The sequence below is a fragment of the Ornithorhynchus anatinus genome, chromosome 21 (genome assembly GCF_004115215.2).
Source record: "Ornithorhynchus anatinus isolate Pmale09 chromosome 21, mOrnAna1.pri.v4, whole genome shotgun sequence".
Classification (NCBI taxonomy): Eukaryota; Metazoa; Chordata; class Mammalia; order Monotremata; family Ornithorhynchidae; genus Ornithorhynchus; species Ornithorhynchus anatinus.
Window position 1 is genome coordinate 3,621,846 of NC_041748.1, and position 27,122 is coordinate 3,648,967.

The 27,122-nt window shown below is 45.4% G+C and overlaps 1 protein-coding gene and 1 non-coding gene across 48 annotated transcripts in view; both read right to left on the minus strand.

Moving 5' to 3' along the window:
- Positions 1-1,584: 1,584 nt before the first annotated feature.
- On the minus strand, positions 1,585-1,722 carry LOC114806220. Its single transcript, XR_003754256.1, has one exon. It is a non-coding gene; the product is annotated as a small nucleolar RNA SNORA7 (small nucleolar RNA).
- Positions 1,723-3,903: 2,181 nt separating this feature from the next.
- Positions 3,904-27,122, minus strand: part of CLASP2 (cytoplasmic linker associated protein 2) — a 175,354-nt gene continuing 152,135 nt past the window's right edge. For 46 of the 47 annotated variants that reach the window (XM_029048859.2, XM_029048857.2, XM_029048858.2 and 43 more), the window contains 10 exons: positions 24,792-24,935; positions 22,387-22,530; positions 18,283-18,389; positions 17,068-17,224; positions 14,092-14,320; positions 12,911-13,104; positions 12,488-12,616; positions 10,261-10,467; positions 8,349-8,465; positions 3,904-6,018 (listed from right to left, as the gene is read on the minus strand). In XM_029048859.2, coding sequence (XP_028904692.1) covers positions 5,932-6,018; positions 8,349-8,465; positions 10,261-10,467; positions 12,488-12,616; positions 12,911-13,104; positions 14,092-14,320; positions 17,068-17,224; positions 18,283-18,389; positions 22,387-22,530; positions 24,792-24,935 — 1,515 coding nt within the window. In that variant the 3' untranslated portion in view covers positions 3,904-5,931. Of the gene's footprint in view, positions 6,019-7,089; positions 7,130-8,348; positions 8,466-10,260; positions 10,468-12,487; positions 12,617-12,910; positions 13,105-14,091; positions 14,321-17,067; positions 17,225-18,282; positions 18,390-22,386; positions 22,531-24,791; positions 24,936-27,122 lie in introns of all 47 variants that reach the window. The other variant, XM_039915098.1, reaches the window with a different exon arrangement.

A 27,122-nucleotide genomic window follows, 5' to 3' on the forward strand; every position in this document is an offset into this window, starting at 1 on the left:
GAGACTGCCTGGTACACCTTAGTGGGAATTGCAACCTCTGAGCTACAGGATTACCAGGTTGAGGAATCCAAGTTTTACCATGGCAGTGTATACTGCGCCTTTCTTCTGAGAAGCAGGTTTTAAAGTCTCAGAACCTTGAGGAAGCCCTACAAATAAATCAGTCGACCTTTGGAGAGCTTACTATGTGCAAAGCACTGTACTCAGCCCTCGGGAGAGAATACTACCAGAGTTGGCAGTGACGTTCTCTGCCCACCCCGGGCTTACGAAGAGCATCGTGATCATCGCATTCTAGTTTATTCTTCTGACCTGTGACTTCACAGAGACGCCAGGAATCACAGACAGGTGGCCAGAGAATGCAATAAAACTCATTCCTCTTCCAGATTCTTCACTAAAGCTGGAAGGAATCCATGCTTCTGCCAAGTCTTTTTTTTTTTTTTAATGGTATTTGTTAAGTGCTTACTATGTGCCAGGCACTGTACTAAGCACTGGGACAGATACAACCTAATCAGGTTGGACAGTCCCTGTTCCACCTGGGCTCACAGTCTTCATTCCCATTTTAGAGAAGCAGCGTGGCTCAGTGGCAAGAGTCCGGGCTTGGGAGTCAGAGGTCATGGGTTCGAATCCCGGCTCTGCCGCTTGTCAGCTGTGTGACGGTGGGCGAGTCACTTAACTTCTCTGTGCCTCAGTTCCCTCGTCTGTAAAATGGGGATTAAGACTGTGAGCCTCACATGGGACAAAACTGATGACCCTGTATCTACCCCAGCGCTTAGAACAGTGCTCTGCACATAGTAAACGCTTAACGAATACCAACATTATTTACAGATGAGCTAACTGGGCATAGAGAAGTAGGGCATTTGAAAAATTTCACCAAGGCACTAGCAAAAACTAGAGGCACCAGCTCATACCACCAGGGAGCCACAAAGCCTACCCAAGGCTCCCACCTTCACCATTGGGAATGCGATAGTTGTGCGTTTATCGAGGGAAAACCCAACAAAAGTCGCTAAGAACTTCAGATTCTGCTGTCTCCCAAGTGCAGTCGGTTAGCTGGGAGCGGGGTGGGGTAGGGTGGAGGGAGGCTTGATATTAACCCTTTGGTACAATCTTATATCTATAGGGATTCTCCTGCACACAAAAAACCTCACGTGTTTGGAATTTCTCACCCCCCAGTCGCCTCTGGAACTGGGCTCAGTACATCCTCCAGAAACTCGGGGCCTGTTTCCTATACTACTTTGGGCCTCGTGTCAGACTCAGTCCCACTGCCACTGATTAAGGAAGGAAGGGTGACAGAGGAGGTGGCGAGGGTCTTTATTTCCTGTACGTCATTTCCTTCCTGTCTTCCTTTCGCCTCTTTTTGCAGCAGAGAGTAGTAGCCTGGAGCTTTTTGTCTTATGCCGTCGAGTCGTCTCCGACCCATAGCCGCCAGGGACACATCTCTCCCAGAACGCCCACCCCCACCTGCAGTTGTTCTGGCAGCGGGTCAGAGTTTTCTTGGTAAAAATACAGAAGTGCTTTACCACTGCCTTTTCTGAGTCTCCGCCTTCGATTCTCTCCCGTGCTGCTGCTGCCCAGCACAGGGGAGGTTTGAATTGTAGCAGATGGCCTTCCACTCGCTAGCCCCTGCCCAAGCTAGGAATGGACTGGACAGGCCTCTGCTTGACTTTCCCTGCCACAGTCAAGACCGGTAGAGTACTGGAAACTCTCCAGGTGCGACCCTGAGAGGGGCCTGGAGCTTTCGAGATGGGAAAAAACAGTAACTGTGGGGGCAAGTAGGCATTAAAGAACAAAATCGAGTAGCCACAGTGAAATACAAAAAAGTATACAGGGCACACTGCTGTGTGACCTTGGGCAAGTCACTTAACTTCTCTGGGCCCAAGCTACTTCATCTGTAAAATGGCGATCAAGAATACGAGTCCCAGGTGGGACTACGTCCAACCTGATTAACTTGAATCTACCCCAGCCCTTGAAACAGTGCGCGGCACATAGTAAGCACCTAACAAGTACCGCTATTATTATTATCTACATAAAATGTCTCTCTCCCCTCTAGAGAGTAACCTCGAGAGCGAGGATTGGGTCTACAAACTCTGTTAGACAGCACTCTCCACGGAGTTGTTCTACTGATCGAGGCCCAGCTCTAGTGCAGACATATCCCAAATACTTACCGGGCCCAAATTGGTCTTTCAATCTCCCCTTTTCTTAATTAACACTGACCAGGCTTCACGACGCAATGAAGTCCGGTTCCCTGCTCGGTGACTTCTTTCTTCAGGCGTACGCCCGGTTCCGCAAGGCTGCAGTCCGCGAAATCCACGTGCTGTAATTGCTGGCGTACACCAGGATCCAAAAGCTCCAACGGGCATTTCGACCGATCGCCGCGGGGAAATAGGATCTCTCCCCACTCCGGCCTGACTGCCCCAGCTAAGCTGGAGCTACTGCCAAGGTGGGATCGGGGGCAGCGTCGTGCAACAGCAAGAGCTGTGCCTGGCAGATCCTGGCCTGAAAGCAGAGAGGCTGCGCGGCCCTGAAGCAGGTTCCGGACTGTCGATCCCTGATCCCCGAACCCACTTCTGCCGGGGTGAAACGGGCCGGGGAGAGGCAGAGAGATGACCATTTCCTCACCGGGCTTTGGTGAGACGACCAACGAAGCGGTGGAGGAGGAAGAGAGCACTGGGGAATAAATACCTTTTCCTCCTCCCTCCCCTCACTCTTCCCTTCTCCCCCATCCTTTCCTCAGGCCCTTGAAGTTCCACCCTTATTGCCCCACCCCCAAGTTCAAAATTAAATCTGGCACCTCTCGATCTATGACTACTACTCCATTCCGGGCCCAACTCAAAAGTTTTAAGAAGAGCTGGTCATTTACAGGAAATACACAGTCCTGCAAATCCTGGAGAGGATTGCAGCTACTGCAGATTTATGGAAGGGGGAAAAAGTCATTTTGATCCTGTTTTTTGAATCGGGCGACAAGCACCAAATCCAAGTCGCTGGTGGTGAGGATTTTGACAAGAACCTAGTCAGGAAAAGAAACCAGTAATACACAGTGAAATCAAATTAGTTCGATAATCCCAAACTCAAGTTTCAAGACCAGATTTTTCTAGGCTCCGTGTGTGGGTAGGTTTTTCTCTCTCTCTCTGTCTCTCTACATATATTTATTTAATCGCATTTATTGAGCATATATATATATCTTAGGGAGTCTTTCTGGAGGCTTTACATTTTAAATTGGGGTTTGCTGTACCAAATGATTCCAACTACTAATCATCTTACCATGTTCTTTTCCTCATTCTAAGCCACACTGCTCTCTGAGGTGAACTCAGAAAATGCTTTTAGAAATTGCTATTTAGTTCGAAACCCATTTAATTAGATGACTGCCAGAAGAGGGGACCTCAAACTGGAGTACTCAGATCAGGTTTAAGAAATTCTATATTTTCAAATGAAAAGTTCACTGACGTATCTTCCCTGGTGTGCTCACCCTTAACGAAACCATCTAATCCTAACTGAAGGCCTTACCTTAATGGTGACAGACGATTAAGAGAGGACGCTGAAAAGCGGTGTGGCTTAGTGGATTGAGCATCGGCCCTGCCACCTGCCTGCGGTGTGACCCTGGGTAGGTCACTTCACTTCTCTGGGCCTCAGTTACTTCAACTGTAAAATGGGGATTAAGACTGGGAGCCCCATGTGGAACATGGACTGTGTTCAACTTGATTAGCTTGTATCCTTACCAGCGTTCAGTACAGTGCCTGGCACATAGTGAGTGCTTAAATATCATTTTAAAAAGACTACTAAGAAAAGATATTTTCCTGCCTTTTCCTCCCCTCCTCAGGTTCGATATATCAGGATCTTCCACCAAATCCGTTCTCAGAATCGGAGACTTACTCGCAGCACATGTTTAAAATAAGACAGGAAAACAGCTGGTCTACCTTATTCATTTTTTTCAAGTAATGTTATGTACATTTTTATTGCCAGTATATGCACAATGGTAAGCGTAGAACTATAAATACACAATGTCATTAACAGTAGAAAACAACAAGAATGTTACATATGCGGGAAGGAGGAGGGGGAGACACTATTTTCCTGATGCAATTGCTAAAAAAGAAAAAGGGGAAGAAGGGAGGGAAGGTCAATGACAAATAATGACATATTTTGCCTTTTTTTAAAGTTTTTACATACATTTCTACAATTTTATTCAATTAAACAAAACTACACCTCTGCAACAACAGCAAATTGCTTGGCTAATAACCATGTCTCAACTCTCCGGCAAATTCACTTTACACCAAGGTGGGGACAAAAAGAAAAACCAACAAACAAAAAAACCAAGATGCATAATTGCAGGTATCAGTGGAACACCACATTCAGCCAATTTGCCTTGCACTCAAACTACCTAAAAAGTGTATTAGTAGTTTATATCATCTGGCTGCACGTTAAAGAAAAGGGACCTTGATTGACGAGTAGAAATTTAAAAATAAACAAAAAAACCCTTCAAACACACCTTTATGCCAGTTTCCCCCAAGATACTATAGACAGCAGCTCAGGAGAAAGTAATCACCCTGAAGAGGTAGAGAGAATTTTAGCCTCAGACAGAAAGACATCCTTGCCAATGATATTTTCTCTCTTAGCTTGACGTATTTTAACCATATCAGTATCGTGGTCAAAAGAACCAGTACCCCCATTTCTTGGTGATTGAGAAGGAGAAAAATCAGGGACACGCTCACTTGATTTTTTTTTTTCTGTTTCCATTATCAAGTTTATTCATAGGTGAACCTGATGTTCATAAATACAAAAAAGCATTATTCACAATAAAGATTTAAAAAAAAAATCTGCAAAACAACCCCCCATTGCCATTTCTTAAATCCAGACAGATCTTGAAGCGATTCCAGAAAACTATGCAAATCATTTGGTGCGGCTTTAACTGGTCAAAAAAAAAAATACAAGTAACAAGATCAATAGCAACAGTGACTTTCTCGCTTTCTCCCCTTCCCCAGCCAAATTCCCCACCATGCACCTGCAGGAAATCACGGAGCTTTTTAAGAGTCGCCTGTTCTGCCGTGGTCGGGAGACTTGTGAGCCACGGTTGGATGGAGAAGAAGTAAGGGTAAAGATAAATACCAACGAAACATGCTCCGGTAGCCGGCTCTCCATGCTGGATCCACAGCACTCCTGGGGATCGGGGGGGAAGGGAGGGAGGAGAGAGGGAAGGGGTGACATTGTCCAGTTTCTGGCTCTCCTGGCCCTCACCTGCTCGCTTGAAAGTCTTATGGAAGAGGCCACAGATTCAAACGATGAACAACGTCGGCTTTGGAGACCTGGTTCAACTCCAGTTTCTCTTCACCGTCTTAGCGCGCAAGACTTCGGAATATGCCAAGGGAGTGGAAAAGAGGATTGTTTCCCCCACTCCACGGATGGAACCTAGCTGCAGTTCAGATGAGGGCTGCTTTGTTTCACATGATTTGGTGTTTTTCGCCAAAGGACATGATACTCAAACTAAACTCGAAGTAGCGATTAAGAAAAAAAAAGTTACCCTGCAGCCAAATAAAAGCAAAAAAAAAAAATAATTCAATTTTTGTAAGCTTTTAACGCTTTAAGCATTCCCGTTGAATCAGTATTTAAAATTTTTTATACACTCATAACACTGACGGAGGTTAATGGGATGACCCACGGAGGAGTGCGGACAGGTTAAAATGGTGAATTAGATATGAAAAAAATTCATATTGACCAACTGATATTAATACTGTTCTCTTTCAATTTGGATTAACTCTATCGCAACAGTTACATGCAGGTTGTGGGCAACCCCTGGCAAAGGAAAAGAAAACCAACCAAAAAAAAAAAAAAAAGACAGGGAAAAAAAAAGGAGAGAGAAAAGAAACGAGTTCCCAAAGGTCTATTTGAAAAATTTCCTTTCCCTGATGAGGGTCTGTCCTTCCAGGGGGAGACCGGTCCACTGCGTTAACTCTGCCCAGAAACGTCGGTCGCTGGGTCACCGCCTCCCGAGCCACTTTGAGCCCGCTTGATGTACAGGTTCAGTAATTTCATCTGTGGGGCCAAGCCAGACAACATCACATTAAGGGCAAGAGCGCCTCTTGGTTTGCAAAAAGAAAATTGAGACATTCCCCCAAATCATCATGGGGAGACAGAAGCTGCATGTCTTCCCCCGCCCCACCCCAAGACAAATCTGAACTTGTCACCAGGTCCCTTAAGAAGAAGGCATTTTCCTAAACTGTACTACCAAAAAGCAGTAGAGTTGGAGAAGAATTTTGAGCGTTTTTCCAGCAAAGAGTGCCGTGCCCCTTCCATAAAGAGGGTATGACAAGAGGAAGGACATCCTCTAAGTGACATAGCTGGCAGATCCCCTCTGCCCATCTTTCATCATTGCTGGAAGACAGGGAACGTGCCAAAATCGGGCCAAACGAAACTTCACTTGGACTCCCCAGGGAGAATATCCAGCAACCCGAATGACCGAAAGTTTCACAAAGAATGAGCAACGTACGCTCACTGTGGGCAGGGAATGTGTCTGTTTACTGTTGTACCGTACTCTCCCAAGGGCTTAGTACAGTGCTCTGCACACAGAAAAGATTCTATAGATACGACTGAATCAACAAGCAGGTTCCTGCCTGGGAAATGATGGCCTTTGGGACTCATGTGTTCTTTTAATCGAGGAACACGGAATGGAGAAAGTCATATTACAAACAGAGAACACCAAAAATACGAGAATTAGGCAAGAGACTCCTCGTATCTCAGATTTCCTGCATGCCTATGAGTTCAGGGAAGTGTTCCCACCAACCTCGCTTAACTGGGGAAAAATAAAAACCAGGGAGCATGGCCTGACTCACACGGTTCTACTCCCAACCCTGCCACATGCCTGCTGTGTGACCTTGAAAAGTCATGTGGCTTCTTTGGGCCTCAGTTTTCTCATCTGAAAATGGGGGGGGGGAACCTGTTCCCTGTCCCTCTTTGATTGTACTCCTTCAGTGCTCCCGCCTAATAAATAGGGAGGTATTAATAACCATCGTATCAACTGTCAAGACTCTGGGTCCCTCCCATTGGGATAAACATCCCCTCTTTGCACTTTCAGTCAAAATGGAAAAATGATGATGGTTCTCTAGCCTTAGCATCTGGAACAGATGAATCTCTGACCAGATGGTCTCTGGAAAACAGAAGGCAATAACCAAGGAAACGAGCTTGTAAGAACAATTAAATGTCTGGTTTAACAGGGAGCTGCGGGTCAAATTCCCTTTACAAGAGGAGAGTACAGAGGGTTTTAGTCTGATACAGTCACCCAGCCCAGAGCGAGGATCCAGTGAAACAGGACTGATTCTTTAGGGGTGGACGGTGTCTATTTATTAAAGGAGGAGGATGTAACCGGTCCACAAACTTGCAAGGAGCGTGGCTAAATTATGATTATCCATGGCTATTAGACACAGGAGCAGTGGGGTGGGGTGGCGTGGAATGAAATCCAGTCATCTCAGACGAGAGAATTCGGGGCTTTTCCATTGTCTCGGAGGGGTGCGGTTGTATAGGGATATAGTCAAAATGCAGACAGAGAAGGGACACCGTGCTTAGACCATTCTCAAACTGGAATCTTGTTTCGTACGGTATTCGTTAAGCGCTCACTACGTGCCAGGCACCGTTCTCAGCGAGGTGATCGAGAAGTGGCGTGGCTTAGAGGAAAGAGCCTGGGCTTGGGAGTCAGAGCTCGTGGGTTCTAATCCCACCTCCGTCACTTCTCACCCGTGTGACTTTGGGGAAGTCACTTAACTTCACTGAGGCACAGTGAAGTTCACTGTGCCGCAGTGACCTTGTCTGTAAAATGGGGAGTAAGACTTTGAGCCCCAAGTGGGACAACCTAATTACCTTGTATCTCCCCCAGCCCTTAGAACGGTGCTTGGCACATAGTAAGCGCTTAACAAATACCATCATCATTATTATTACTACTACCAATTATCGATTCCAGGATAACTAAGGCCCAAGCGTACCTCAGAGTAGTGGACAGAGCCTGGGCCTGGGAGTCAGAAGGTCATGGGTTCTAGTCCTGACTCTGCCACTTGTCTGCTGTGTGACCTTGGGCAGGTCACCTCACGTCCCTTGGCCTCAGTTCCCTCATCTGTAAAATGAGGATTTAAGAACGTGAGCCCCGTGTGGGACAGGGGCTGTGTCCGACCCGATCTGCTTTGTATCCACCCGAGTCCTTAGTACGGTGGCTGGCACCGAGTAAGTGCTAAACAACTACCATAATCACTATTAAAATTATTATCTCAGCATTTCCTCAAACCAGTTGTCTTGCAGCTTTCTAGGGAACCATTTGTCACCCCACCCATCCTTAGAGAACAAGTAGTTTGTCGGTTCATAGTTATTCTGGTGCTTACTTTGCTCCCGGTGAGTTGGCTGAGATGTGGTTTAAGGTCTTCACCGATTACCGCATGGATGGCGACAAGACAGAAGACGCAGGCTTTCCGGACGCTGCTCTCTGAATTGTCGTAGCCCTGGGGAGAACGAGCAAACATCAACATTGCTAAATTTACAAGTCTCGGGTCCAAATCAGAATATGCCAACGCTTCGGTGAAAAATGCTTTGTTAAGCCTTTATTAAATTTTTCCCTCCAATTTCTTTAGATGTATATCCAGAAGCAGCATGGCCGAGAGGATAGAGCACAGGCCTGGGAGTCACGAGGACTGGCTCTGTCGTCTGCCTGCTGTGGGACCTTGGGCAAGTAACTTCACTTCTCTGGGCCTCAGTCTCCTCAACTGCAAAATGGGGATTAAGACTGCGAGCCCCATGTGGGACCGACCTGGTTAGCTTATATCTATCTACCCCAGTGCTTAATTCAGTGCCTCGCACACAGTAAGTGCTCAACAAATACCATTAAAAGAAATATATATATGTATATACATATATATAGATGTTCTAGAGCCATACCTACATTCTGTGAAGGCCATTAGACTTGTGAACTAAAGGGATTAGAGAGAGTTGAGTCCCGCAAATAAGATTAAATTTCTACAAACATCACAGAAATGAGACTAACAGAATTCACTGAGTGCCTCTGTGCAGCTCTGTGAACTTGGGGAACATTCAAAAGCGGTGACACAATGCGATCCCTGACCTCAAGAAGCTTATGACATAAAGGGAGAACGTACACATCAACGGGCAAAGCGCGACGATCAAAGACGACGGAAGAGATAACAGGCATAAACGAAGGACAGTTGGATAACAAATACGATATATGAGTGCTGTGGAGGCAGATGGGATGACACAACTAAGAAGATGGGAGGACTTATCAGTAAATGCTCCCTGAAAAAAAGGTTTTTTAGGAGGGCTTTGCTTTAAATGGGGAGCGGGTGCTGAAGGTAGGACCTGTCTTTTAATCAATCAGGCAATCAATCTGCGGTGTTTGAGCACTTACTGGAGGCAGAGCAGTGTACTAATTGCTTGGGAAAGTACGGAAACCAGAGTTGGAAGACGTGACCCCTGCCCTCAAGGAGCTTATGGTCTGTGGGGGGAGGCGGACATTAAAATGGGTTACGGAGAGGAGAGATATATCAGCCACTCAATGGTATTCACTGAGCTCTTACTATACGTGACCTTGGGCAAGCCACTTAACTTCTCTGTGCCTCAGTTATCTCATCCGTAAAACTGGGATTAAGAATGTGAGCTCCACGTGGGACAACCTGATTACCTTGTATGCACCCCAGCTCTCAGAAAAGTGCTAGGCACATAGTAGGTGCTTAACAAATAACATTATCACTATTTATAAAGGAAACAGCGCAGCAAGGAACGGGGGTTGGGGAGACAGAGCAAATGGGTTCTAATCCCAGCTGTGTCATTTATCAGCTGTGTGTCTTTGGGCAAGTCACTTAACTTCTCTGGGCCTCCGTTACCTCATCTGTAAAATGGGGATGAGGACTGTGAGTCCCACGTGGGACAATCTGATTACCTTGTATCTACCCCAGGGCTTAGAATAGTGCTTGGCACATAGTAAGAGCTTAACATCCTCTTTATTATTATTATTGCCCTCCTCTGAGTTTCTGAGCAATGCTCCCCGCGAACGGCACGGGCCGGAAAAGCTGCACTATTGCGCGTCCAGGGCCGGAGCGTGAGAGAGCGTCTCCCTCGAAGACATTCGCGGTACAAATTCCAGGCCCAAGACGGCTGCCCAACCCGCAAAGCCACAGTGATTTCCTGCAGGCCACTCCACAGCTGGTTCCGGATACCCGTCCCCGACGGTTAGCTCACGGTACCGTTCCCGTGGTGGGGTCTTCACCTCTGCCTCTCGCTCCTTACCTGTATTAGCCCGGGCACGATCTCGGGCAAGAGCTGCGTCAGCGTCTCCTTGGACACCCTCTCGATCACTTTGGTCTGCATTTTGATGGCAGCCAGGTTGATGGGGTAATCGGCAGTTTGGATGATGGGGCAAAGCACTTTGATGCACTGGTCGGGGCTGATGGAGGTGGCTAACATCGAGGCTGCTTCTTCGGCCGATCTCACCACCTAAACAGACGGAAGGGCCGAAAAAGTGAGGTTTTGTTTCCAAGCCGGATCTGCGTGCGCCAACAAGCCAGAGGTTCACGGGGCATTAGAAAGGGGCGACGGTTGTGACCCGCTCACAGGACTCGCTGCCACGTGGAATTCACACCTTCCTGGTACTTCATTCATTCAGTCGTCTTTATTGAGTGCTTACTGTGTGCAGAGCACTGTACTAAGCACTTGGAAAGTACAATTCGGGCAACAGAGACAATCCCTACCCAACACCGGGCTCACAGTCTAGAAGGGGGAGACAGACAACAAAACGAATCGAGTAGACGGGCATCAATAGCAACAAAATAAATGGAATTATAGATATATACGCATCATTAATAAAATAAATAGAATAATAAATATGTACAAATATACACAAGTGCTGTGGGGTGGGGAAGGGGGTGGAGCAGAGGGAGTCGGGGCGATGGGGAGGGGAGGAGGAGCAGAGGAAAAGGGGGGCTCAGTCTGGGAAGGCCTCCTGGAGGAGGTGAGCTCTCAATAGGGCTTTGAAGGAGGGGAAAAAGCTAGTTTGGGGGATTGTACTTATGCCGCCCAAGTTCTATGGGGCAATGGGGCCCTTAGTTGCCCTCCCTGACGGCCATCTTTACTTAGAGCTTGATGTATGCCGTCTAACCCGTCGTGCGCCCTCCACCATCTTTCTCGATCGCTTACTGTGTGCACAGCAGTGGGCTAAACACTTGGGAGAGTACGGACGGCGGTAGGAACAATTGATGCCCACAGGGAGAGGATACCGTAGGACTAAGCCCTCTTTTTCCTTCTCTTCAACTCCCTTCCGCATCACCGTGACTTGCTCCCTTTATTCACCCCCCTTCCTGGACCCACAGCACTTATGTCTGTATTTGTAGTTTATTTCTATTCATGTCTGTCTCCCCCTCTAGACTCTAAGCTCATTGTGGGCAGGGAATGTGTCTGTTATATTGTATTCCCCCAAGCATTTAGTACAGTGCTCTGCACACGGTAAGCACTCAAATCTGCTTGACTAGTAATAGTAGCAGTTATTGAGCGCTGCCTCAGAGAAGCCAATAATGTGCTAATTTTAGGGCTCTAGCACCTCTCTGCTAGCCTTCTTTGGCTCATTATTATTCGATGTGCTTCTTTTTTGGGAAAAAGGTCAACAAGAATGTGATTAGGTTTAGCAGAGGGAACAGAAGATGCAAGCTTCACAAGTCACGATTGGAAGATGGTAATAATAATAATACTAATTATGGTATTTGTTAAGCGCTTATTATGTGCCAAGCACCGTTCTAAGCACTGGGGTAGACACAAGGTAATTGGGTTGTCCCACATGGGGCTCACAGTCTTTCATTCATTCATTCATTCAATAGTATTTATTGAGCGCTTACTATGTGCAGAGCACTGTACTAAGCGCTTGGGATGAACAAGTCGGCAACAGATAGAGACAGTCCCTGCAGTTTGACGGGCTTACGGTCTAATCGGGGGAGACGGACAGACGAGAACGATGGCAATAAACAGAGTCGAGGGGAAGAACATTTCGTAAAAACAATGGCGACTAAATAGAATCGAGGCGATGTACAATTCATTAACAAAATAAATAGGGTAACGAAAATATATACAGTTGAGCGGACGAGTACGGTGCTGTGGGGATGGGAAGGGAGAGGTGGAGGAGCAGAGGGAAAAGGGGAAAAAGAGGGTTTAGCTGCGGAGAGGTAAAGGGGGGGTGGCAGAGGGAGTAGAGGAGCTCAGTCTGGGAAGGCCTCTTGGAGGAGGCCTCTTGGAGGAGTCTTAATCCCCATTTTACAGATGAGGTAACAGAGGCACAGAGAGGATTAGTGGCTTATCCAAGGTCACACAGCAGACGAGTGGCAGAGCCGGGATTAGATCCCACGACCTCTGACTCCCAAGCCTGGGCTCTTTCCACTAAGCCAGGCTGCTTCTCGATCAATCGTCAAACTCCAAAGCGTGTGAATCGCGCACTACGCTAAAATCAGACCACCAACAAAAGGTAACTCACTTCCTTATGAGGATCCTTGTGAGCTTCCAGTGTCTTCATAATCGTCAGCTCGGCGTAATTTTTAAACCTCGCTGGCTGGTTCCTTAAGATTTCTCTTAGGACTTTTAATGCCAAGGCTCTAATCGAATGCTGAAGAGAAATATTTTACAAGGCGTTAGCGGTTTGGTAGAGAGATACACCCTGAGACAGTTGCCATTAGGTGAAAACTTGAGTTAAAGTTTGTAATGAAGTGTGTCGCTTCTGTAGCCAAACTTGCAGAGTTTATGTTATAGAGCAGAAACCAACCCCCACTCTACTAGGCTGCGCTTCTTCATCTTTCATTCATTCAATCGTATTTACTGAGCGCTTACTGTGTGCAGAGCACTGTACTAAGCGCTTGGAAAGTGCACTTCACCTCTTACTGGGATACATAGATACACTTGCCTCTTTGTCCCCAAGGGTTTCGAGCAACAGCAGCAGAATGGTTTTGAAGTGCTCATCCCAGACCCCAAAAGCCTCTTCTTGGGTTAATTTCATAAGTTCGAACAGAGCGGCCTTCCTTTCTTCCACGCGCTCATTGTGGTTAGACAATTCCTTCAGCAGTTCTGCGACCAGGTCCGAATGGTCCAGGGAGAGGTCTTTTAACACAGGAAACGGTGTCATTGGAAAGAGTTTATCAAGGATCACAAAACGGCAGATCAGAAATCTGACCTTTGTTACTAGTTCTTCATAAGGTTGTATTTCTAAAGAGTCACATGTGGGTGAAACGGGTTTCGGTACTCTCCCAAGCACTTAGTACAGTGTTCTGCACAAATCAAGTGCTCAATAAATACCACTGATTGATTTATAGGCAAATTATTTTTTTGAAGGACCTAAGGTTACAACTATATTTCCAGCAATACGTTTTGTTTGGTCTAGAAGGATGTTTGGCCACGTTGGTTCAGGGGACTCCAACGCTAACGTACAAGAAAAGGCAACTGCGTAAAACTGTGATCACAATTGTGAAGTAGCATACCATATGGAGCTCAGTCACTGAGCTTGAAAAATTTCAAGCAACATCGGGAAGAAGGGGTCTGAGGGTCCTTATTATTATTTTTATGGTATTTATTAAGCACTTGCTATGTGTCAAACTCTGTCCTAAGGGCTGGCGGAGTCAATCAGGTTGGAAACAGTCCTTGTCCCACATGGGGCTTCCAGTTTAAGTACAGTTAGTTATCTCCATTTTCTCAGAGAATTCCACAGCCAAACAGAACAAGGAAAGTCCCAGGATCCAACAATAAATACCCTGACCAGAACAGGCTAGAATCTGAAAGCCGGCCCTCCAAAGACTATGCCGAGAATAAATCGGTTTGGGAAGAAGTTTTACCCAAAGTCTCCAAGTTTTGCAAGCCTGAACAGGAACGATGAGAAAAAAAACGACATTAACATCTTCTCTGGGCCTCAGTTACCTCACCTGTAAAACGGGCATTTAAACTGTGAGGCCCATCTGGGATATGAACTACTGTCCAATCTGATCATCTTGTACCTGTCCCAGGGTCTAATTAAAAAAAAAAAATCTCAAAACAAAATCTAAAAAAAATCTGACCACTATGAATATTTTTTGGGAACCCTAGACCACGACTCACCATCGGGAAACTGCTCTGCGTCGTCGTCAAACATGGCTTCCTTCAGGGCGGATTTGTTGAAGGAACTGATGTTATCGGAGTAATTGTAAGGGTTATAATCCCGGGAGCGGGGAGACGAGTGGGCGGGCATCGTGTTGAGCAATGAGGTTTTATTGTCGAGCGCCGTTCGGCCGGAATCCACAGCATCACCTGCCGCTCTGGGATCGAGCAATCCGGAACCACTGCAGGTCTGTTGGAAATAATAATCATAATCACCATCGGAATAATAATGACGAAGATGATAATAGTAATGATAACAACAACAATAATGACATTTGTTAAGTTCTTACTATGTGCCAGGCACTGCACTAAACACTGGGGTACATATAAGGAAATCGGGGCGGATCCAATCTTAATCCCCATTTTAATAACAATAATTGTGGTGTGTTAAGTGTGCACTATAGGCCAAGCACTGTATTAAGAGCTGGGGTGTATACAAGCAAATGAGGTTGGACACAGTCCCTATCCCGCATGGGGCTCACAGTCTTAATCCCCATTTTACAGATGAGGTCACTGAGGCACAGATAAATTAACTGCCTGGCCCAAGGCCACAGTGACAGACAAATGGCACATATGAGATCACTGAGGCACAGAGAAGTGAAGTGACTTGCTCAAGGTCCCGCAGCAAACAGGTAACGGGGCTGGATTTAGAACCCAGGGCCGGGCTCAGTCCACTAGGCCCTGTGGCTATTCAGGCACGGCACAACTACAGCTAACATTTCAGAGCTATTTCACAGACTGCAATACCCTTTTGGGGCAATGGGAATATTCTTTTATATTTGCAAAATATTTCTTCATCTCCTACTGCTAAATAAGCTTTTGTATTTAGGGTAGAGTTTGAAATAGTGAAAATGAGAAGTGAAATGCTTTTAGCTTAAAATATGATGCAAAGAACTGCAAGCCATGAAACACTGCCCTTCACAGCGGTACAAGCTATATTTATGAATGCAAATTGAGGTATTATGCCAGAGAGGTACACCTGTGAAACAGGAGAAATGTGGAAAGTTCTATTTGTCAACATTTGCATGCCAACGCAATACACTACACCAGTAATAGTGATCTAATTCGAGTTCACTATTTGAGAATAGATAATTTGTTAAAAAATTCCCTTCTCTACTCTTTCAGAAGACCATGAGCCATAAATTGAAACTGAAACCCTAACCTCTAAGAAGGCTTTTCAGCACTGTTTTCTGGAAGTCCACAAAGAATTGGGTATAATGAAAAAAAAATTGAACATTTAACAAAAAATAACAAAATCCTTCAGGTACAGCAATATAAACTGACTTTCCTGCTGTGCACGTCGCTTTTCTGGACCTCTGTTTCCTCATCCCTCCAGTGGGGATTAAATACCCATTACCCCTTCCCTTTAGACTGTGAGCTCCTGTGGGACAGAGACTGTGTCTGATCTACCTCAGTGCTTGGCAAGGGGCTTGGCCCAAAGTAAGTACTGAATACAACAAATACATAATCACATCTTCCCAGTACTACCTCAGCACCTTGGGATCACCTTCTCACTTCTGCCCTTATAACTACCTCTAGTTCTTTCGTTCTTATCGATTTAAATGTGATTATTTAAGCGGTTTCTCATTCTCCACCCCATTTTTCTTTCCATTCTCCTCCTAGTTGTAAATTATTTTGTACCTGTCGCATAAACAAAATTTAACGCTTCAGGGAGATAATCTGGGCAGCAGTGTCAAATAAGGATGGAAGGGAGGCAAAGCTGGAGATAAGGAGCCCGGGGGGGGGGAGGCTACTACTGTAGGCTAATCGTGCTATAAGGAGCACTTCAACAGGTTTGGGATTTTTCTCATGAAAACACGAGAGCAGATACCGGAAAATGTTTCTGAAGGATGAATCGACCGAATTTAACGGCTGACTGAATGTGAGAGCTGAGTGACAGGAAAGAGTCAAGGATGACGCCAAGATCGTGAAATTCTGTGAGAGGGAGGATGGGGTATTATAATAATAATAATAATGTTGGTATTTGTTAAGCGCTTACTACGTGCAAAGCACTGTTCTAAGCACTGAAGGATACAGGGTGATCAGATTATCCCACATGGGGCTCACAGTTTTAATCCCCATTTTACAGATGAGGTATCTGAGGCACAGAGTAGTTAAGTGACTTGCCCAAAGTCACATAGCTAGCAAGCGGCAGAGCCGGGATTCAAACCCATGACCTATGACTCCCAAGCCAGTATTATGCACAATACTGATGAGAGAGTTGAAAGTGGCAGGGAGGAAAGACAAGAAACTCTATTTTGGACATGTTGGATTCGAGGTGCAAAACGGAGGCTTGCGGGAGGACACCCACAGTTAGGAGAACGACAGGTGGAAGAGGAGCCAGGGAACAGAACTGAGGAGGAACAGTCAGAGAGGTGAAAGAATCAGATTAATTAACCATGGTATTTGTTAAGCGCTTACTATGTGCCAACCACTGTTCTAAGCGCTGGGGTAGATACAAGGTAATCAGGGTGTCCTACCACTTAGGCAAACCTCTCTTCAGGTTGCACTCCAAGGAGATGAGAGAGTGATCAGTGGTGTCAGAGGGACCAGAGAGCTGATAGAGGATTAAGATCTAAGAGAGTCCACTGAACTTGGCTATGAGTGAGTGGGTGGCATTGGTTTAGTATTAAGATATTATTTAGTTTTTTGTTTTAGTGTTATACTTGGTGTACACTAGCAAATATCAAATTAAAATGACAACAGCAGATGGAACAACTGCAGAACTATAAAGCAGTTTATAAGCAAGAGAGGGGAAAAAAAGACAAACTGACACTCCTGACAAAAGGCTATTCAAATCGCAGATTCGAAGAATAAAGGTATATTTAGAAGGATCGGGCAGTTCGGTATCTAAGTTCCGCTTAGGCTAATCCAAAATTTCAAGCGTTTCGAAAAGCTGCCAAACCTTACACGTATGCCTGACTTTTCCATACTCACCGAGTCTCCGTCCCCATCTTTCTTGGAGTCCCTTTTCAATGGCTCGTTCATATCTTCTTGACTCCGGAAGCTAAAATTCTGGATTGCTTCTGTCACCCCTCGAAGAGAACTATATATATCTTCGGAATTCATATTTTCTGTGTCATAGTCAAATGCACTGTGAAAAAGAAAACGTGAGCTTTAAAAGATTAACTTTCAACCGTGACACAGCTGCTTCAGAACCACACCCCAAGATGACAGGAGTATCAGGTGAGAGAAATCACTGCTTGATTCAGCCCAGATGTGTCACTGCCCTTTCCCCACACTCCACCTGGAGACAGCTGTGTCCCGACTAGAATCCTGAGTAAATACGACATGAATCTGAATATCCTGCTGGCAGTGACCAGGCAGGAATGACCATCTTTTAGTAACCTGAGGTGCTTGCTGGGTAGGGAGGGCGGATGGCACCAATTCTATTACCTACAAAGAGGGGCCTGAGGAAGGTGCACGGTTCCTTCTCAGGTGGCATCACTGGGATCCCCCGCCATGAGGTATTGGGGGGCGTTGAGGGGCGGGGAGGGGAGCAGCATTTTGAGAGGGGCCACTATTGACAGATCTGCTCCGAGAAGTGGCCTGTTTCAAGGATCCAGAATCCACCATGCTCGATGCCGGTGTAACACTGAGGAACAGGGGCCTGTACTGTCCTCATGGCCCTAGAGCCTGGAGAATGGACCCACATCTATAACATGAAGGCCAATGAAATGACGGGACTTGTTGAATAAACACTGCCCCTGGGGCTGTGTTTTAGCACCCTACTACTCTATTTTAGAAAACATCCGTGTCAAGACAGTTTACTTGTACGAATCAAACCCCATTGGCTCGGTGGTTTGCCCCACTAAACGCTGGGTGCCAAGCCAAATTTCAATTCAAATCAGGAAGAGCCATGAAGGGAACAGTCAAAAAAAAAATTCAGTGGTGGGAAGCTCCTGCAACAGCCAGGATTCCTCTGCCTGAGAAGGCTGGAATCCCACTTTTTCTCTGGCTTTGGAGGCTGGATCTCTGCTTTTTCTCTCTCTTTCCTAATGCTCTTGGCTAGACTGTCTATATTTTCATCGAAATGCGCCCAACTGAATCGAAGCTGCTTTCCGCTAAGAGGGGCATGTCTTCAGATAAAAGGTAGAGGGAACTTTCCTAACACTCACCCCCGACCCCTGCCAATTAAGGGCAACACCTCACCTGGGAGACAAAGTGTTCTGGGAAGTATTGGTTGGAGAAGTGAGAGGACTGGACCAACTTGCTGGTGACCGTGAAGCAGGTCTCGTTAAAGGACTCCCCATTGAACCCTGAAGGGAAAAATAGGAACGCGAAACGTTTAAAAAAAGATTAAGGTCAGTCAAAACAGCCAGTTTAACACTGAAATAATTACACCTTCTAAAAGAGGGGTGGGCAACATATAATCTCCGACTCTGTCCGAGAGAGCAAATATATTTATAAAATACTGGACGTGAGCCTATCTTCTTCAGATCTGAGTGTGGTCCGGATGTGAAGAGCCCTGCAGGGAATAAGTGCCACAACCATTTTACAGTTATCTGTAAAAGTAAGGACTGTGACCACCGATTACTCCCTTTATGTGGATTCGACTGTTTACTAAACTTTAAGTGAATTTTACCTTTCCTACGTCTTTACTCTCCCCGTCGAGTTGCCTCCAGGAACTTTTCCACTCCCACCTAATAAAGGTCATTCTCATATTCTCTAGCTCATTACTGGTAGCTATAAACATGCCAAGACTCACCACCCTAATAAGCCACCAACATCTGCATCCAAGTAGCCCCTCTAACTCTCTCCCCTCCATTTCCTTCCTGAAGGACACTCTATCTGCCTCTGATTAACTTCTTCCAACTGCCTTCTCTTTCCCTTAAAATTGAGATTGGACATAAGCTTAATGATAATAATTATTATTATGGTATTTGTTAAGCGCTTACTATTGCAGGCACTGTACTAAGCACTGGGGTTGGATACAAGCAAAGCGGGATAGACAAGGTCTCTGTCCCCGTGGGACTGACAGTTTCAATCCCCATTTTACCGACGAGGTGACTGAGTCACAGAGAAGTGAAGTGGCTTCCCCAAGGTCACACAGCAGACAACTGGCGGAGCCCTGATTAGAACCCATGACCTTTTGACTCCCAGACTCGTGTTCTATCCGCTGAGAGAGGCTGCTTCTCCTTAAATTGTGCATAAACTCTGACTGTAAACTCCTTGTGGGCAGGGAGCATATCTACCAACTGTGTTGCATTGTCCTCTCCCAAGTTCTTAGTACAGTTCTCTGCACACAGTAAGCACGCAATAAATACCAATTATTTCATTCGATCATATTTATTAAAGGCTTACTGTGTGCGGAGAACTGTACTAAGAACTTGGAAAGTACAATTCAGCAACAAATAGAGACAATCCCTGCCCACAACGGGCACCAGGGAAAGACCGATCGATCCTAAAGCTCTGTAATGGAGCAGGGGGCTTTAGCCCCCAAAAGCCAGGCCAACAGCTAGGGCAGAGGTCCACTCTGTATCTTAGATGACGAGAGGAAGAGGGGTTTGAAAGGAAATGTCAGGTGCTTGGGTCTTCAGATTCAGCCTGGGGCGGGGAGGAGGGAGGGAGGGAGAAGATACAGGTTGGGGGATGGGGACAAGTCATCTTCAGCCACTGAATGGCCAGAGGGGCTGGCTGGACCCAGGAGGATTGGAAATTGAACAGTCGATCAATGACATCTGATGGCTTGCTCTGCACAGAGCTTGGGAAAGTAATAATAATTCTGGTATTTGTTAAGTGCTTACTTTGTACCAGGCACTGTACCCAGGGCTGGGGGACATGAAAGCAAATCAGGTTTGACAATATATAATACAGTTGGAACATGCCAACTCTAAATGAGTTGGTCAAGTTGGATGGGGCGAGCTGGCCAAGTGGCAAGAGCATGGGCCAGGGAGTCAGAGGACCTGGGTTCTAATCCTGGCTCTGCCAGTCGCCTGCTGTGTGACCTGGGCAAGTTCCTTACCTTCTCTCGGTCTCAATTTCCTCTTCTGCAAAATGGGGATTAGGTCCCAATTCGGTCCCTGGTCTCCCTCCCACTTCGGCCCTATCCCACACAGGGGGTTCACTGTGCGTTTGATCTGAAGAGCGCCTCTCTACTCCAGTATTTGCAACAGACACTTAGTAAGCCCTTATCAGTAAGAGTAGTAAGCATGTAACAAATTTGATAATACCATGATGATAATGTGATCCTTGTGCCCACAAGGATCTTCCAGTCTACAGGACAGATAGACAATACAATAAATTGCAGACAGAGGAAATAGAGGGCTCCTCTATGCACCTCTATTTGACATGCTTTAGGTTTTATTTTTGTGCGGGGGAAAGGATCACATGTTTGGGGGCTTGGGAAATCATATGGCTACTAAAGCTCTCCTGTTGGATGCCACACCAGACTGGGGTTGTTTCATTACAATCTTTACATGAGGAGAAGACAAACCCCACCTTCAGACTACAGGTCTGCCCAAACAGGGTTTAGGGGTCTGCTCCATCCCAGCCTAGGTTCTCCTTGGCCCATATCCACAAAGCCATGAAAAATGAGGGCTCTGATTGGATTTACTTTCTTTCTTTTTCTTTTTTTAAATGCAGGCTCCGGCCACTCTTCTCCTCTTTGCTTTGGAGGTTCTGTCAGCCCAGCCCAAACCATCTCAGGTTGGTCTCGGCTTGTGTGGCGCTTTTCCCCTACAAGGCCGTTGGTGGCGGGGGGAGGATGGCTTGGCCTCAGAACCACTCTAAGGTCCTAGCACAGGGGGACCGGGGCCAGGCAGATGTGTCATTCCTCAAGCTACGCTCAACCAGCTCTAACCGGCGGCTCTGGGCCAGTCTCCAAAATGTTCCGGAAATAAGTCTGTCCTAGAGTGCTTGCGGCCCCTGCCACTTCCAGAAACTTTCACCTTTTCTAAAGCTTAGAGGTTATCTAGTGTACTGTAGTGTATTTTAAATGGGATCTTCCAAAAGTGAGACCATTAGGAGGACACTGGCCAGAGGAAGTGTGATAGTCACTTCTGGAAATGTGTGCTCCTCCGGGCCTCAAAAGGAATAGGAAGAGAAGTGCGTCTTCTATTCAGTCGAATTTATTGAGCTTTTACTGTTTGCAGAGCACTGTACTAAGTCCTTGGGAGAGTAAGATATAACAACGTATGACATTCCCTGCTCTCAATGAGCATATAGTCTATAGGGAGAGACAGGCATTAATATAAATAAACTGCAGATATGGGCAGGAGTGCTGTGGGGCTGGGAAGGGGGATGAATAAAGGGAACGAGTCAGGGCAAAGCAGAAGAGGTTGAAGAAAAGGAAAAGAGGGCTTAGTCTAACATGTGTGTCCGTCTTCCTTACAGGAAGAGGAGGGAGAGGGAGAGGGAGAGAGAGTATATATGTGTATAAGTAGGTAAAAACCCATCCCTTGTCCTGTTTTACCACCATTCTTTCAGGGAAATAAACAAACAACAACAAAAACCCCCTGAAATTAAGAATGAACCAGTACAGATAAGACAATTCAGGGAATAATTTGCAATGCAAAGATATTTTTATAATAACTGTGGTTCTTGATACATGCTTACTATATATCAAGCGCTGGGCTAGATAAAATCAGATCACGTACACCTTCCCTCATGAGGCACAGTCTAACTGGAAGAGAGGTACTGAACCCCCATTTCACAGATGAGGTAATTGAGGTAGACACAAGTTAAGTGGCTTGCCCAGGGTCAAATCAATCAGTGGTATTTACTGAGCACTTACTAAGTGCAGAGCACTGTGATAAGCACTTGGAAGAGTACAAGACAACAGAATTAGCAGACACGTTTCCTGCCCGTAATGAGCTTACAGCCTAGAGAACAACAGGCAAGCAGCAGAGCTGAGATCCCACGAGACTATGTCTTATCCCCCGAAGCATCTTGTTTTAGGAAAGTTGTCTTAGAATCACGATCAGTCTGCTTAAAGAGCATTATGGAACCTGAGGTCCTGTTGAGCCAGCACATTTCAAAGTCACATCTATTTTTTTTTTCTTTGCAACAGAAATGACTGGTGAGACTACGGTCTCTGTGGTGCTCAACTTCAAATATGCAGTGTGGCTGAAATTCACCTCAACTCCCTTTTGAGGTGACAGCTGCATGGGTCTGTTCCGGGGACTTGAAGTTATCAAATTTCCTAATTTTTACTTTATGGCATTACTCTCATGCCCCTCTGAACAGAGGGGTACGGTATAGTGTTCACCACTTGACTTTCTGACCCACAAAGGGAAGCTTTAACAAGAAAAATACCTGGCTTCCGTTGCCTGTGTTCCGAAGATGATTGTGTAGAAGCTTGGTAGCACCATCCTGAAAAGTTTTTGGTAGAGCTCCTAGTAACATGGTAAACTCCGGTGTGTTGAGTTCAAACAGAGAGATGAGGACTGACTGCGCTGCCTAGAAAGAGATGTTTGAATCAGTCACAAGTCCATTTTGCTTAAACCAGAAGACTCTGACCTCCCCAACCCTTCTGCTAGTGAGGGCTTTTCGGCCCAATGTGAAGTTTTTTGACGCTTCCCTTTCCCCTCTCCCCCCAACCCCACGACACTCTGTTAAAACAGTTGGTACTGGATAGTTCAAGTACACTGGATACTCAGATCAATCAATCAGTGGCATTTATTGAGTATTTATTATGTTCTGAGCACCGCTCTAAGCATGTGGGAAAGACGCTTGGCATATAGCGCTTAACAAATACCATTACTATTATTATTACTATTACAAGAGAATAAGCAGATGTATCCACAAGCTCCGGTTATTTAAGTCATTCAAGAAAGAAAGATTGTAGACTTTAATTGTCTCTCTTTTTTTTAAATGGTATTTTTAAGCGCTTACTATGTGCCAGGTACTGTATTAAGGGCTGGGATAGATACAGGCTAATCAGGTTGGGCACAGTCCACATCCCACATGGAGCTCACAGTCTTAATCCCCATCTTACAGATGAGGAAGCTGTGGGACAAAGAAGTGAGGTGACTTCCCCAAGGTCACACAGGAGACAGGTGGCGGAGCCCAGGATTAGAAGGCTCCTTCTGACTCCCAAGCCTAAGCTCTATCCACTAAGCCAGACTGCTTCTTGTGGGCAGGGATTGCCTCTACCAACTCAGGGGTATTGTGTTTCCCAAGCACTTAGTACAATACTCGGCATATAGTAAGCACTCAATATGTACCACTGGTTGATTGAGACTCAGATAGGATTCTTTTTAAGATTGTAATCTGGGCAGAGAACGTATCTGTTAATTCTGTCTTTCCCAAGCACTTTAGTACAGTGCCCTGCATATAATAAGCACTCAAAAACCACCATTTTTTTTTTTTTTTTAAACTACAAATGCAGTAACTGAGGCATAGAGAAGTGACTTGCCTCAGGTCACACAGCAGACAAGTGATGGAGTTGGGACTAGAACCCTGATCCTTCTGATTCCTGGGCCCGGGCTCTATCCAGTAGGCAACAGATTCTGTTTTTCAACTGAGAATCCGCAGAACAAACTGGCATATGAGCTTAGTGTATTTCTAAAACTAATGCTTGTTCTTCCAAGCTTTCTAACGAATCACACAAGGCTGGAAAAGATCTCGACACGTGACCTTGCACATCTCTGCTGGCAGTGGGAGAGTGGGAGAAAATTTGATCTTTAACCAAGAGGGAGCAAGGATGAAATGGAAGATAAGGTTCCCCGAAGGGCACATCCATACATAGCTTGAAGTGCCCGAAAATGTTCATTATCTGACAGAAAAAACCTCTTACAGCCCTTTCTGTTTTGTTACCAGAGCCCAAAGTTACTGTATTCTTCTGCTTCTCCTTTCCGCTCACATTGCTGTTCCTGGCTGGAAATCCCTTCTCCTCTCCAAATTCCCCTGACTAACCTGAAAACTCCCCGTCTTGCCGTTTGTTCCTATTTTAAGTTTTCGGCTGATGGATAATTACATGAAAATGTATTTTTCCTCAAGAACAACTGAGAAGCAAAATTCTTGGAGAGAGAAGAGAGGCAAGAAACTACTAAACAGAAAGTAAGATAAAACCCACAGTAAAAAAACACTTTTTTTGGCTTTACATACCAAATTCCAAGATTAACAATAATATTTCATGAACAATTCATTGCTCCTTCCCTAATAATTCCCCAAATGTAATCTATCTTCGGCAATGGCTCCTTTCACCGGGTGTTAAAAGGGGTGTATCTAAATTAAATGGTCTAACAATTCTAGCTTCGGATTCATTCTTTGAGGAATCTGTGATTATCTGGAAACCTTATCAGAGTCGGGTGGCTCGAGGAACAATATTAGTTGAAGCTTTGCAGAAACAGCAAATTAGCTCAAGGTTACGGGAACGAGAATCGTGAAGATTTTAAAGGAAACACCAGCAGTCATGGAAAGAGCTCTGAAAGGAAGCTTTTACTAGCACTCTTTTAAGGACAAGCGGATCAATTCAGTATTTCCTACCATGCGGCGTAAAGGTAGACACTTAATGAAACAGTATTTCAAAACACGACAGGAAAATGACTTTTGGTTTTCTGGCGTGGATAACTGCAAACTCTATCCCAAACCTTTGCACAGAGGGGATTTCAATCCCTAAGAAAATATGGCCCACGGGCAACTGTGCTCCAAGAAAAGGACAAAAAGGAGCCACTTCCTGCCCGCTGTCAAATGTATACGGCCCGGCTCAGCTTTACCTTCCTGACATCGGAACTCTTCGGTTCTGTTGTCCACGTGATGATCCGAGACACCGCCAGGCGAGTTTCACTTGAATTTACAAAATCCCCTGGGTCCATCTGCTGGGCTAGAGTTTCTATGTACTTGAGGATGGCAACTTTCACCTGCGGGGATAAGCAAAACCAGGAGGGGAGACAAACGGGGTTAAGTGGAAAATACGGGTTCGATAATGTTCAAGAAGTAAAGCTTATCTTGTTCATAACTACCTAGTATTATTTTCACTGTTAAAAAAAAAAAGCTGCAAGGGGGAAGAAACGGAGAAACTGACAGTCCAGGACTTGTCTCTTATCGCTTTCTGGAGTGACTCACTATGCTAAAATGTGGTTACATTAATCTAGCAACCCTATCAACAGATTAGCAACATTATGTGAGCAACGTAAACATTCTTATATATTACTTATGAATTTGCCCAATCAAAACTCCTGCCTGGCATCACCAAGATACCGAAACCTACCCAAATCATCAAGCTGGAGACAGTTTGTATTACACACTTTGCATTTGGGTTAAATATTTACACACAGCTGCCTCAAACTATTGGAACCATGATGTATTAGTGCATTTCTGTCCGTTTTTTATAAAGAAGCAGAGATTTCATTCTGCACTAATAGGATGGGTGGACTGGATACACTGAAAGGCAGCAAGAGCAAATACTTGGAAGAATTAGAAATCTGTGGCCTTGTATGTCCACAGTCGGAGACTCCGGGGAATTTCCTCCCATACCTTTATCACACATCGTTTATCCCACCTCTATCAGCAACATCATATTAATGCTATGTTAAATGAAAGAGTGCTCCTACTTGACTATTTTCTTGTTGCCAAAAGAAAATGATAATGGGTTTGAAGTATACTTATTAAGTAACAATGGGAAATTTTCAGCAACTTTAAGAGAACATTTGATGTGAAAACGGGAAAATTCCTTTCATGCAGTACCAGGGTGATTAGCACCTCGTTCCAACCCTATCTCTTGTTCCCTAGTTGAACTGGCCAATGGTCTTGGAGGCTCAGAACATTTTCCTCCCATGCCAACCTTCTCATCAGTGTCTGGCTCTCGACTCTTCCTCCTCCTGCCTGGAACTCCCCACTCCTTCAAATACATCACAAGCCCATTCCATCCATCTTCAAAATCCTTCTGAAATGCCCTTTTCCCTAGGAAGGAGTCCCCGATTAATTTCCTTCTCTTTAGGTCATTCCCTCACAAAAGATCTCAGCCCTTTTCGGTTTGCTTACTGTAGTTGACTCCTCACCTCAGAGTGTAAACCGCCTGAAGGCTGAAGGGACTGTTATTTTTTTTTTAAACTTATCGATGGTGTTTGAGCGCTTACTGTATGCAGAGCACTGTACTAAGCGCTCAGGAGAGTACAATACAACAGAGTTGGTAGACACGTTCCCTGCCCACGATGAGCTTACAGTCGAGAGGGTCCATAAACCCCTCTTCGGCAACCAGATGTATAAAGAGTACTGAGCATTCTCCAGGCTCCGGAACACCTATTTCGGTTGTAGACTCCAAAGTGCTGAGTACAGTACTCTACTATTGATAGATTGATTCCATGTGTGCCTCTCTACGTACAGGGAACCTCTGGACCGGAATTAATTACTCCCAGCCCCTCATCACACTTTCCCCATATGAGTGCAGCCTTTGAGCACTAGCACAGAGACATGTTTATGCTATTCCTTTCATGGGCAGAAAGGGTAAGGATAAAAACCACCGAGTTTACAAAAGGAAAAAAAAATCCGCTATATTTCAAGCCACAGCTTAATATTTGTGCTTTAACCCTGGAAAAAATACTTCAAAGATGCTCGAATCCTCTCTAAACCAACATAACCTATTAATAGGGCCGACTGCATGGCAATACATGAGTCCGGTTTTTCTGTGCAATTTCTTAAATTCATTTCAACATTTCACATGGGGCAATCAAGGTGGCATGTCTGCATGGTATTCAAAAGGTAAGAGCTTAAATAATAATGACCGTGATATCTCTTAAAGGCTTCCTATGTGTCAAGCACGGTACTAAGGGCTGGGGTAGAAACATGATAAGGTCCTACACGGGGCTCACAGCCCTCAGGTTAAAAAAACCCACAATTTACATAAGACTTGAAAGTATGTACTGGAAATTTTGATTTCACATACTTATGTTAACCACTGACAAAACTGCAATTTTAAACATTTTTCCAATTCCTAATAAAGTATCAAGTGACTAAGTCGGTGACTGCCCTGACTGAGTCTCATAAATGTGTTCATCATTCACAGGGTGAGAGAGAGAAACCCAAAACTATCTGATCCTTTTCTCCCC